The sequence below is a fragment of the Montipora capricornis genome, chromosome 6 (assembly GCF_036669925.1).
Source record: "Montipora capricornis isolate CH-2021 chromosome 6, ASM3666992v2, whole genome shotgun sequence".
NCBI lineage: Eukaryota > Metazoa > Cnidaria > Anthozoa > Scleractinia > Acroporidae > Montipora > Montipora capricornis.
In genome coordinates, this window is record NC_090888.1 from 37006657 (window position 1) to 37019156 (window position 12500).

Sequence of the window (12500 nt, forward strand, 5' to 3'; positions counted from 1 at the left end):
TTCAGATCATCGGTGACCCCCATTTTTTAAATCATGAATCACTTACTTTACTTACTATCTACAAAATATGATGAAATGAAAAAATTCTCACCGTAAGAAGTTATCTTTTTTTAACATTTTCTTTCCTCGTGCCATCGAATTCTGGTAGTGGTTGCAACGGATAGAGCTTACGAAAACGCTCGTCGAGGATGAACTCTACTGTTTACCACATCCCTAGCGGCATACAATTATCTAAAATCTCACTCCTAAAAACCTATGCACGGAAACTTTCACTCCAACAGTTTATTTTCATGATTTTCGATGGATGAGCAGATGAGCCTACATCTCGCTATTATGACCGATTTCTCGAAATTAAGGCATTTTTCCACTGCCATTTTCTCCGAAACAAAGTCGGTGACCTCCATTTTTTTTTTTTCATTTTTGGAGTAAGTACTTTATGACCTAACTCTAGGCGAGAAATGAAGAAAATCTCACCGTAGGAAGATTTTGGCGCGAACGTCCTTAAGTATGCGGCTCTGCCCCAGGCCGATGCACGGCCTGGAGCCCCGGTAAACTTAGTATATATGTCGAGTCAGCGAATAGAATCCGGATCGTGCCTGTGGCTCCCATGGTATGTATGCTTTTGCTGTAGTCGACTGAGACAAAGCTGGATTAACTTTTCCAGTAACTAATCCACAGATTATATCTTCGATATTTGTGTACAGTTTTATTTTGCTTGAGATAAGGAGGTTGGGTTCGTGCATGTTTTAAATACACCGGTCATCTCGATTTGATTGTGAACGCACATCAAAAATCTCCTGTGGCAGTAAACCATTGCAACAGCCGTCTGCTGGTGGCGGATTTACGAAATGACATATGCGGTTGTGTGTCCCACTTCAGCCGAGTGAGACCAGTCATCACCAAATGAAGCATGCATACGAAAAACAAGTCATCAGATTGTAGATGTGTTTTTAAAAAAATCCTCGCAGTAATTAAGTTCTTTTCCCAACAAACCTGGGCATGGCCTTGTGTTGCAGATCTTGGTTTCCATGGCTTTGCCGTTGCAGGGTTTCCCATTGTTGGCTGGTGATGGATTTATGCAATTACGCACGCGCTTTTGAAATCCGTTCCCGCAACTCATTGAACAGGGGCCCCATTTACACCATGAACCCCAGTTTCCATCTACTGTAAAATTAAATGAACCATATATGTAAGTGCAAGAGATGAAAATATGAAGTTTCAAGTTTTCTCTCCCTTCTTTTTAAACTAGCAAACCTGGACAAAGTTTCAGATTGCATATCCTCGTTTCCGTGACATCCCCACTGCAAAGTTTCCCACCATTTGCTGGTGCTGGATTTGTACAGTTACGCGTGCGATTTTGGAATCCATTTCCGCAACTCTTTGAACAGGAAGGCCACATAGACCAGGAAGTCCAGTTTCCATCAACTATAAAAAGAAGCGTGCATTCCAAGTCTATAGCCATTTTTTTCTCCTCCCGAAAGAAATGTTTCAAGCTTCTAAGCCATCCCAATAATCAAGACAAAGATTCGTCGACTTCACTTCACCGACTGAAAAATCCATTTTTTTTTTTCTCTTACGGAAAAACCTTGCGCCAGCACCGAATTTCAAAATGTTAAACGAACCTATGGGCGCGGGGGTTTAAATTAAGCAATCGAAATGCTTGTTTCTGCGCGCACGCGAAAGCATAAGTTTCTCAAATAGAAGTGTCATTATAAAGTTTTCAACACAAGGCTTCCAGTATAAGTTTTGCCATTATTTTTTCTCTCAACAAACCTGGGCAAGGTCTTGTGTTGCAGGTCTTGGTTTCCATGGCCGTGCCGTTGCAAGTTTTCCCATTGTTGGCTGGTGGTGGCTTTGTGCAACTACGCATGCGCTTTTGAAATCCGTTTCCACAACTTTGCGAACAGGGTCCCCATTCAGACCATGGAGTCCAGTTCCCATTCACTATAAAATCGGGATAGAAAAGAAACGAATTAAAATGCAAGGCTTTCGCCCACACGTTTGGTCTGTTATTATTTTGAATAAACAAACCCGGACATAACCATAACTTGCAGATCTTGGGTTCCATGGCTGTGCCGTTGCACGGTTTGCCATTCTTGGCTGGTGATGGATTTATGCAATTACGCACGCGCTTTTGAAATCCGTTCCCGCAACTCATTGAACAGGGGCCCCATTTACACCATGAACCCCAGTTTCCATCTACTGTGGAATTAGAGGAACCATATATGTAAGTGCAAGAGATGAAAATATGAAGTTTCAAGTTTTCTCTCCCTTCTTTTTAAACTAGCAAACCTGGACAAAGTTTCAGATTGCATATCCTCGTTTCCGTGACATCCCCACTGCAAAGTTTCCCACCATTTGCTGGTGCTGGATTTGTACAGTTACGCGTGCGATTTTGGAATCCATTTCCGCAACTCTTTGAACAGGAAGGCCACATAGACCAGGAAGTCCAGTTTCCATCAACTATAAAATTGAAAAAAAAAAATGAAAAGAAGCGTGCATTCCAAGTCTATAGCCATTTTTTTTCTCCTCCCAAAAGAAATGTTTCAAGCTTCTAAGCCCTCCCAATAATCAAGACAAAGATTCGTCGACTTCACTTCACCGACTGAAAAATCCAATTTTTTTTTTCTCTTACGCAAAAACCTTGCGCCAGCACCGAATTTCAAAATGTTAAACGAACCTATGGGCGCGGGGGTTCAAATTAAGTAATCGAAATGCTTGTTTCTGCGCGCACGCGAAAGCCTAAATTTCTCAAATAAAACTGTCATTATAAAGTTTTCAACACAAGGCTTCCAGTATAAGTTTTGCCATTATTTTTTCTCTCAACAAACCTGGGCAAGGTCTTGTGTTGCAGGTCTTGGTTTCCATGGCCGTGCCGTTGCAAGTTTTCCCATTGTTGGCCGGTGGTGGCTTTGTGCAACTACGCATGCGCTTTTGAAATCCGTTTCCACAACTTTGCGAACAGGGTCTCCATTCAGACCATGGAGTCCAGTTCCCATTCACTATAAAATCGGGATAGAAAAGAAACGAATTAAAATGCAAGGCTTTCGCCCACACGTTTGGTCTGTTATTTTTTTGAATAAACAAACCCGCACATAGCCATAACTTGCAGATCTTGGTTTCCATGGCTGTGCCGTTGCACGGTTTGCCATTGTTGGCTAGTGATGGATTTATGCAATTACGCACGCGCTTTTGAAATCCGTTCTCGCAACTCATTGAGCAGGGGCCCCATTTACACCATGAACCCCAGTTTCCATCTACTGTGGATTAGAGGAACCATATATGTAAGTGCAAGAGATGAAAATATGAAGTTTCAAGTTTTCTCTCTCTTCTTTTTAAACTAGCAAACCTGGACAAAGTTTCAGATTGCATATCCTCGTTTCCGTGACATCCCCACTGCAAGGTTTCCCACCGTTTGCTGGTGCTGGATTTGTACAGTTACGCGTGCGATTTTGGAATCCATTTCCGCAACTCTTTGAACAGGAAGGCCACATAGACCAGGAAGTCCAGTTTCCATCAACTATAAAATTGAAAAAAAAGATGAAAAGAAGCGTGCATTCCAAGTCTATAGCCATTTTTTTCTCCTCCCGAAAGAAATGTTTCAAGCTTCTAAGCCCTCTCAATAATCAAGACAAAGATTCGTCGACTTCACTTCACCGACTGAAAAATCCATTTTTTTTTCTCTTACGGAAAAACCTTGCGCCAGCACCGAATTTCAAAATGTTAAACGAACCTATGGGCGCGGGGGTTTAAATTAAGCAATCGAAATGCTTGTTTCTGCGCGCACGCGAAAGCATAAGTTTCTCAAATAGAAGTGTCATTATAAAGTTTTCAACACAAGGCTTCCAGTATAAGTTTTGCCATTATTTTTTCTCTCAACAAACCTGGGCAAGGTCTTGTGTTGCAGGTCTTGGTTTCCATGGCCGTGCCGTTGCAAGTTTTCCCATTGTTGGCTGGTGGTGGCTTTGTGCAACTACGCATGCGCTTTTGAAATCCGTTTCCACAACTTTGCGAACAGGGTCCCCATTCAGACCATGGAGTCCAGTTCCCATTCACTATAAAATCGGGATAGAAAAGAAACGAATTAAAATGCAAGGCTTTCGCCTACACGTTTGGTCTGTTACTTTTTTGAATAAACAAACCCGGACATAGCCATAAGTTGTAGATCTTGGTTTCCATGGCTGTGCCGTTGCACGGTTCCCCATTGTTGGCTTGTGGTGGATTTTTACAGTTACGCGTTCGTTTCTGAGATCCATTATTACATGCTTGTGAACAGGAAGCCCATTCAGACCAGGGAGACCACATGGCATCCATTATTTTATTTCAAAGAACAAAAAAATAGAAAACTTTAAATAAGCATGGTATCTCGATTACATGACACCAGAAACCCATAGGAGTTGAAACGTGTAACGCGCGTTCATAGCTTCCGAATATTCAGTGCGAACTGATTGGTTGAATGTTTCAGTGCTAAGTACCATATTTGGAAACCCCTCGCTCTTGTTGTTCCAAATATAGTACTTAGCAAATTGAATATTCAGAAGCTTGTTTCCCAGCACACAAGGGGCCGTTACACGTTTCAACCCTTATGGGTTTCTGATGACACTGAATGAATAAAAAATCAGCCTTAAAATGTGGTATTTAAATCTGAGTTAGGCTGGAATGGAAACCGGAGATAAGCGCCGGCCTGATGCGCCTTCTGGCTCGTAAGCAGACTTTTAGGCTGGAATGACAATGAGAAATAGGCTGATATTTTCCCGGCCGCATTTTGTTTCAGACAACATCTTTTGCTGATATTCGTTCTAAACAAACCTGGGCATGGCTTCACCAAGCATATTTTGGTTTCAATGGCATCACCATCGCAAAACCTCCCATTGCTGGATGGCGCTGGATTTGTGCAACTGCGAGTGCGTTTTTGGAATCCTTTGCCACAGGTTTTCGTACATGAGGTCCATTCAGTCCAGAAAGTCCAGTTTCCGTCCACTAAACGAAAATAGTATAATTGCAATTGCAACGAGAGATTAGCTATGACACAGTGTATGATTGATTGATTAATAAATTAATTGATTGATTGATCGATCGATCGATCGATTGATTGATTGATTGATTGATTGATTGATTGATAACGGTAATTTTCGAATCGTACCTACCTGGCTTGAGTTTGTAAACAAAGGTAGTGTACAGTTTACCAACGCCGTAGCCGTTGACTCCAACTCTGCAATTGCCAGAAGCTCCTGATTTGTTGAATGTTTGAGATGCATTGGCTCCTGAAAGCGTTAATACCTACTGTTACGGGTGGATATTTAGATATTAGCGACAGTATGGTACATGACAGTAGGAAATTAACCCCAGTAATCAACTAGACAAGATGCATTCAATTATCAAAGTAATGTTAACGTTTTCCTCCTCTAGAAATTAAAGTGAACAGGTCGCTCATACAAACAGATTTCCACTTGGAAGACAACAGTTGCAAAAAGCAAAATCCGATCTTACCACATAAGTACCACGGAAAGACAACTGTTCCAGGTAAAGAGGCATTAACTTGAAAAAGCTCACCTCCCCAGCATTCTTGGTGAAACTGTATTCCGAAGCACGTGAAGTTTCTCTTTTCTGCTTCCTTACTACACGCTTGAACCAGTGGTCTCACATTTGGCCACAACTCGTTAAAATCAAGGTCACTCGGTGTGTAGAAATAATCGGGAATCGCCGAATGATCATGATCGTAGAAACAGCCAATTGCCTCCCAGTCATCAACTACAATGCAAAGGAAACCATGAGCAGAATAACATTCGATCATACAAATGATTTAACAGTTAAAATTATAGGCGGCTAATCGGAATGGATAAAAAGCATATTATAAAACAGATTTACTACTATTGGCTGATTAATGTACTAGAACCCGTTATCCACCTACTCGATTTTCGGCTGGAACGCTTTACTAAGTCATTTCATTGTATTATACGGCTCAGAATGCTCAAACCTCCAAACACTGCTCAGAGCATTTGACTTTCTTATAACAAAAGTGTGTAGGGGGGACTTTTATAACTGATTACTCTTTGATTCAAGTTGTATATGTTTGAGGCCAACTAATCTGTAATTGAAAACATAACCGGTGATTGATAACTACAGCACGATATAGTCAGGGGCACCCAACGAATCTGTTCCTTGCATTATCTGTTCCCCAGAGGAATCTTGCTGGCTGGCCAAAATACAGGTGTTTCGATGAGCTGGCTGGGAAATTTTGTTATTGATAGAGGTTTTGCCGGGGAATTACTGACTTTTTCTAGCATTTCAACCCGAGCTGGCTGCAGAAACTCGAAAGACTGCAGGGGCGGATCTAGCATTTTTTGAAAGTGGGGACCGAACAAGAATACTAATTAATCAGCGCGCGTTAGCGCGCCTCGGTAGCGCTTTAGGCGCTACATTCTAGGGGGGTCTGGGGGCATGCCCCCCCAGAACATTTTGAAAATTTGGGTACTCTTACATGCAATCTGGTGCAATCTGGAAAGTAAAATATCAGGATTCCATATTGAATAAAACTATGTTGTGGTTATAATGATGCATGGTTTGTGACTCTTCGCTCCAAAGTCACAACAGCCTTGGAAGAAACGAATGAAGTGTCTGTATAACCCCAAGTGCGCGGGATGGTGATCTTTACGTATGCTTTCTTAGCCATTTTCTGAATCTTTTCATGCACTGAATGCGCAAACACTGTTTTTGCATCCTTGCGTATATCTGCCAGCTGATCTTTCACCACGTTAATATGCCTGTATGCCTCAATAACATCCAATGTCGAACCCTAGTTTAACGAACGGCTAAGTCCTACCCTGAATTCAAAAAGATGCTTGGCAGTGTAAAAGCCAGCAATGAGCACAGGGTTCTTGATTTGATGGAACAGGTCATAAGCACGTACGTGTCACAATGTTATTCTCATTGTACCTAACCAAAATATATATTATTATGATTTTACGTTGTTACGGTCTCTGCAAAATAGGTTGACTGTAGACAAGTAATTCTCATCCAGTCTTCTTCTTCATTTCAAAAGGATAACATTAACGCCGGTAACGTTGAAAGCTTTTTCGCACAACTTTGGTCATACTATTAGCAAAAAATCATGCTTTAGCTAAAAAAATCAAAAGCTCCAACAGACTGCTTACAAAATTATAAAATTATTGTATATTTTGACAAAAAATAAATCTCCGACGAACTGCCCCTGGACTGAGGACGACTAAAAAAAAAAAAAAAAAAAGAACCCCTTCCCTCTCCCAGAGAATAGTCACAAACATACGACGGCTGGTCAGAGTGATTGCGCTTGCGGAAAGAACCTGTTTTGTCCCGGTTTTGTCGCTTTTGTTCGGTCGTTTTGGATAGAGGGATTTGAAAGCGTGCGGAATTCCTGGGTGGGAATAAATTTGATCAGCTGGCTGGGAAACCAACCAATTTTATCTAGCTGGCTGGGAAATTTCTTGTGTGTCTTGCTGGGAAAAAGGAACAGATAATGTTTTCCCAGCAACACTGAAAAACACCTGAAAATGCCTTAATAACATTTATTTTCATTAACTGGGGTATAATAATACATTTTACAACAAATTGGTCGTTGGGTGCCCCTGTATAGTCTGGTACTTTCAGTACGCTAAAACCAGGCTTTAGCACCAGAGCCTCCCCTTTTGCTAGGGCTCGTTTTTAGTAAGTAACATAATAATTACACAGATTTTTAATATCCGGTCTAAAGGAACGCCTAGCGATAAAAAAAGGAACGTTGCGCCGAAAGAAAAACGCTAAAAGGAGAATTATTCAAATGGCATTGCTGTAGCCATGTTTGTGTCGGTATATACTTAACTGACCTGAATAAGACGAAACTGAAACCAATGTAACAGTCACGTAGCACAAAAGCGAAAATATCATCCCACTGAGGTCAGAGCTCTAGAAAAGAATAGTATATTTAGAACGAATTTCACAATTTTTTTTTCCATTAATAGGTGACTTGCAGCGGAAAGCACAAAAATCATTTTCATCTGGTCTTGTTTTCCTCTTCTACCAAATCGTGTGAGTGAGTCGTTTTGGCACTAGCTAGTTAGTGATGGTCATCTAGACATGTTTTTATTTGTTAATCTCTTTCCTTCCCTTCCAATTTCGATGATTCCAGCACAATACTGAATATATTTTTTTATTTGGATTCAACATATTCTAGTGGTATGACTCGCATTAACTCCGCGATTCAGAGTACAAAACAATGGCACAGCTTCGATCATTCTTTCCGAAAGATAAGTCTTTTTTTGTTTCCCCGTAAATCTCCTAAAATTTATTGTTAAATTATGGTCATACCTTTTGACGTCCTAAAAGCCTTAATTTCCTCAGCGGCTTGTTTTTGATTTTCCAACAATAAACTGATTTGCAAATGCATCTGACCTTTTCATCGGGATCAGTAATTTATGAAATACAGTCTATTTATTCGGGAAGTTTACTTATCCTTGATACATATTGTGTTTAGCTTATCACCGTGGATATGTCCGTGGCTGTGCAATTGAATTGATTTGCGAAATTTATTTAAGGTCAATTTGTTTTCTGTAGGAACTATCTCGATGTTTTCAGTTGGCATGTCTCTGTCATCCAACCGTTCACCAATGCAAATATAAAGCTTATAAAATACTAAGTTAAGGGCGCTTTCATTTCACTCACAAAAATGTAGGGGGAGGGGGGGGGGGGGGGGGGGCGCGGGGGGGTTACGTTATTTTGGGTTGTCATATAATGAGAAACCTATATTGGTTTTTCGAGTGAAATTTACTTTGGAATTCATTATTTTGACAATGAATTTTTCTTGAATCGCGTGAGTTTTAAAAGAAAACAAGCACACCCTCAGTGAACGAATGGAAAAGGAAAAAAGCCATTTCGGAGTCAACTGTCTGTAGCCAGCGAACAAGAATCACCGACTAGGATTTCTTATAAAAATCTAACTGGGATTGTTGGGATTGGGATTTTGCCAAAAGTTCAGGTGGGAAATGGAATTGGGACCCCCTTCTTTCAGAATTCTCTTCAAAAAACTCCAGCTGATCGCTCGGAGTGTCTCAAAAAGTGTATGAATAGCCCAATTACGATATAATATATAAATTGAGCCAAGCCTAAAAGCGGAGCTCCCGCTTATAACCCCAGAGGGCAGTATAGTGTACATGGAAATAATTATGCTTCTGCATAAAGTAATTATTACTGTATAGAGTTTACAGTGATCAAACAGATCAAACACCTCTGAGCTGACACCAGTAAACAAACAAGCCTTGCAAACAATAACCAACAATTTTAATCAACAACTAAAACTGAAATTACATCCACAGTAATCTCTTTGACAACATTTTCCGCGGTTTGAATATCAATCTTTACTCCCTCTCTCTTCAGTTTAGAACAACAGCAACAATCTCACTTATTTAAAACGTTGTAAATTTGGTTACTCGTTTGCAATTTCACAGTCGAACAAAGCCGCTCACGACTGGACATCCATTTCATACAAAAAGCCTATAAATGTGATGGTTGAAATGTCAGAATCTCTGTCAACACGGAATTGTGTTTAGGGCTTCTTCGTTTTTTAGTGCGTTTTACAAAATGTTTGAGGCAACAAGGCACATATTAAGAAGAAAAGCATTACCTCAAAGCTAACCGTTGTAAATAAGTGTTTTGTCTTTCTTTCTATTCAGTCTCAGCTTTACGGTGCTTTTCATTGAATTTTTTTCTTCTCCTTCATCGGCTTCTCTCGAGCTTTTCTTCGCTTAAATGTCTCATGCTCTTTCGCTTTCCTTCGACTTTCCTGCTCTTTATCCCGTTGCTCGTCACTAATGTGATTTCCCGAAAAAAAAACACGGGTTGCCAAATGCAACGCTGCCCCGCGATTTCCCGACAAGAAAAATTGCCCCAACACTCTCAATCCCAGAGGCTCTCCTGCCTCCCCACCTCTACCCCGACAGTCTGTACGGACGGGTGGACGGCGGACGGACGTACGTGACTTTATAACCAAAATTTCTCGAATGGATAGATTTCCCAAAAAAACCCTAGGCTTAGTTTATACGTCGCGCTATGGTCAAATTTAATTCAGACGAATTTAATTCCAATTAAATTCATCCTTTCGTCGACATTAACTGTGCCGTGGTTTTACGCGTCGAAATTAATGGTTCGAATTATGGTCGAATTTATTTCTCAGCCCGAATGCAATATACCTGGTCAGACGGATAAATGGATGACACTTTTAAGACATTTTATCCGTCCTCTCGAGACGGATAAAGCGTCTAGGACGAATTTAATTTAACAGACGAATTTAACTCGTCTTAGACATGGTCGAATTTATTTTAAAGTAGGACCTGGAATTAAATTCGTCTGAATTCTATTCGACGACAGCGCGACATAGGAACAAGGGCTTACCCATGGCGCTCCGCTGGTACGCTTTGTGCCCCTGAGCTCCGCTACAAAATAATGTAGACATGTAAAAACTAGCGATAAAATTAAATTGAATTTCCCGACGTTTCGGCGACCTATAATAATGATGCCATTATCAAGTACTTGGAAATAAATATGCGAGTTCATAACCGATATAATAATAAGGGAAGGGAAGATTGAATCAGATATAGGATATTGAATAGGATATTGTCTTTGAATGGGATATTGATAAAGGATATATGCGAATCATCTTAAAGAATCGAGATAGTTCCTTCCAAAAACAAATTGACGTTTAAGGATATTCGTGGTTTTAATTGTTTGATATACAGAATTTCGTTAACGAGACAGTCCAATTGGCCATTTCCGAGTTGCTGTTTGTTTCGGTTTCGAAGTAAGTCTTGGTGCTCAACTGTTCAAAGGGAAATGAGTTTGATTTGCATGAGAATACGCAACTCATTGCCATTTGAATGGTTGTGCGCCAGGACTCGCTTTGAAACTGAGGCATACATTAACTCGGAAATGGGCTATTTGTTCATGCATTTTTTTCAACACTCTAAAGCAGCTGAGGAGGTCTTCAGGGACAGCACCCGCGTGGTCTTGATCATAATGCTTGCGTAGAGAAGTTGACGTACTTTTGTGGCTATCCACGAGTGTATGTAGATGGCCACGTGTGCAGCTAGCCAACATAGTTACCTGTAGCACACACTCGTGGATAGCCACAAATGTACGTCATCTTCTCTGCTGTCCCTGAGGACCTCCTCAGCTGCTTCAGAGTGTTGAAGGAATGGATGAACAAATTTGACTGTACCATGGCTGAACGTGCAACCAGATTAAACCTGTGTTAAAGTCTTTGTGAACTCGCATATTCATTTTCAAGTCCTTGATAATGGCTTCATGAGGGCGCTGAAATGTCGCATTTTATCGCTAGTTTTTACATGTATATGTTTCTAAAAATCATTATTAACAAAATAATAAATAGATTTAGCCAAGCCTAAGGTTTTAATTGCCACAGAATCTTTGGGCCCAAAAGTTCTCCTTATTAGACCCAACACTCGATTTGCCTTACCAACAATGTAATTGATATGAGCGTCCCACCTTAGTTATTTTTACTGTCCCACCTTAGTTATTCTTACTGTCTGTAGGTTCCTGTAGGGTTAGTAAAATAAACGATTTTGGAATTGTCCGCGTTTTGGTATTTCCGGTTACTGCTCAATTAAATCATTTTCTTCGCTTTGTTTCAGAGAAAAGTTCATCGCCTAACTAGTGAATTCCAAGGTGATTTCACACGAAAAACCGATATATCGCATGAACCACGAGGCGATGAGTGGGATATCGGTTTTTTAAGTGAAATTTACTGTGGAATTCACCAGTTAGGCAATGAATTTTTCTTGAATCGCATAAGAAAACAAACAATCCTGAGCAAGCGAACGGGAAAGGGAAAAGACACTTCAGAGTTAAATGTCAAAAGCCAGCGAACCGAAATCACGCTAAAGTTAGAAATCCCAGACGTGCTAGCTCGTGATGTGGCAGAATGCTACGAAACTTGTTAGTTCAAGGTCAAAAAAGAGTTTTATTGATGTATTTTATTGCACTTTATTTCTGAGAAAGACATCATTCACATTTTGTTGTTTTTCATTGAAAAATGTTAGCTTGGCTTGGAACAAGAATCGTCAAAATACGGCAACCAAGAAAGGAAGAACTTCAAACAAGAGTCTCCAACAAATTACCTGACTGTACGTACTTCAAACAAATTTCACAAGCTAGTGATATTTCTCCTTAATTTTTCGAAAACTCCTTGCGATTACGTTTTTATAACATAAGGGCAAAAGTTTCTTGTCACTGTCGAGGCACATGGAAAAACAATTAAGCAAACGAAGTAAAAAAGCATTTGTTCCCTCGCATTTTAGAGCAAACCAAACAGACAAAGTCAACTATTTTTTTTATGTCCAAAAGAGTACAGATGATTGTTATTTAATTCCAGTTGCGAACAAAAATTCGTTTTACCACTTTTTAAACCAATAATCTTAGAATAGGCCGTAAGAAAACCAGCTTACCTCAAGTATACAAACTTATTATAGCAGAGC

The 12500-nt window shown here is 40.2% G+C and overlaps 1 protein-coding gene across 1 annotated transcript in view; it reads right to left on the reverse strand.

Annotated features, from left to right (window-relative positions):
* The window catches only part of LOC138052047 (coadhesin-like), a 25710-nt gene extending 17304 nt beyond the window's left edge, over positions 1-8406 (reverse strand). Inside the window, exons 1-12 of the mRNA XM_068898398.1 lie at positions 8323-8406; positions 7842-7920; positions 5554-5751; positions 5148-5264; positions 4810-4980; positions 3885-4055; positions 3350-3520; positions 2832-3002; positions 2293-2463; positions 1774-1944; positions 1255-1425; positions 994-1164 (exon numbers count right to left, since the gene is read on the reverse strand). Coding sequence (XP_068754499.1) covers positions 994-1164; positions 1255-1425; positions 1774-1944; positions 2293-2463; positions 2832-3002; positions 3350-3520; positions 3885-4055; positions 4810-4980; positions 5148-5264; positions 5554-5751; positions 7842-7902 — 1744 coding nt within the window. The 5' untranslated portion in view covers positions 7903-7920; positions 8323-8406. The remainder of the gene's footprint in view (positions 1-993; positions 1165-1254; positions 1426-1773; positions 1945-2292; positions 2464-2831; positions 3003-3349; positions 3521-3884; positions 4056-4809; positions 4981-5147; positions 5265-5553; positions 5752-7841; positions 7921-8322) is intronic.
* Positions 8407-12500: the final 4094 nt, after the last annotated feature.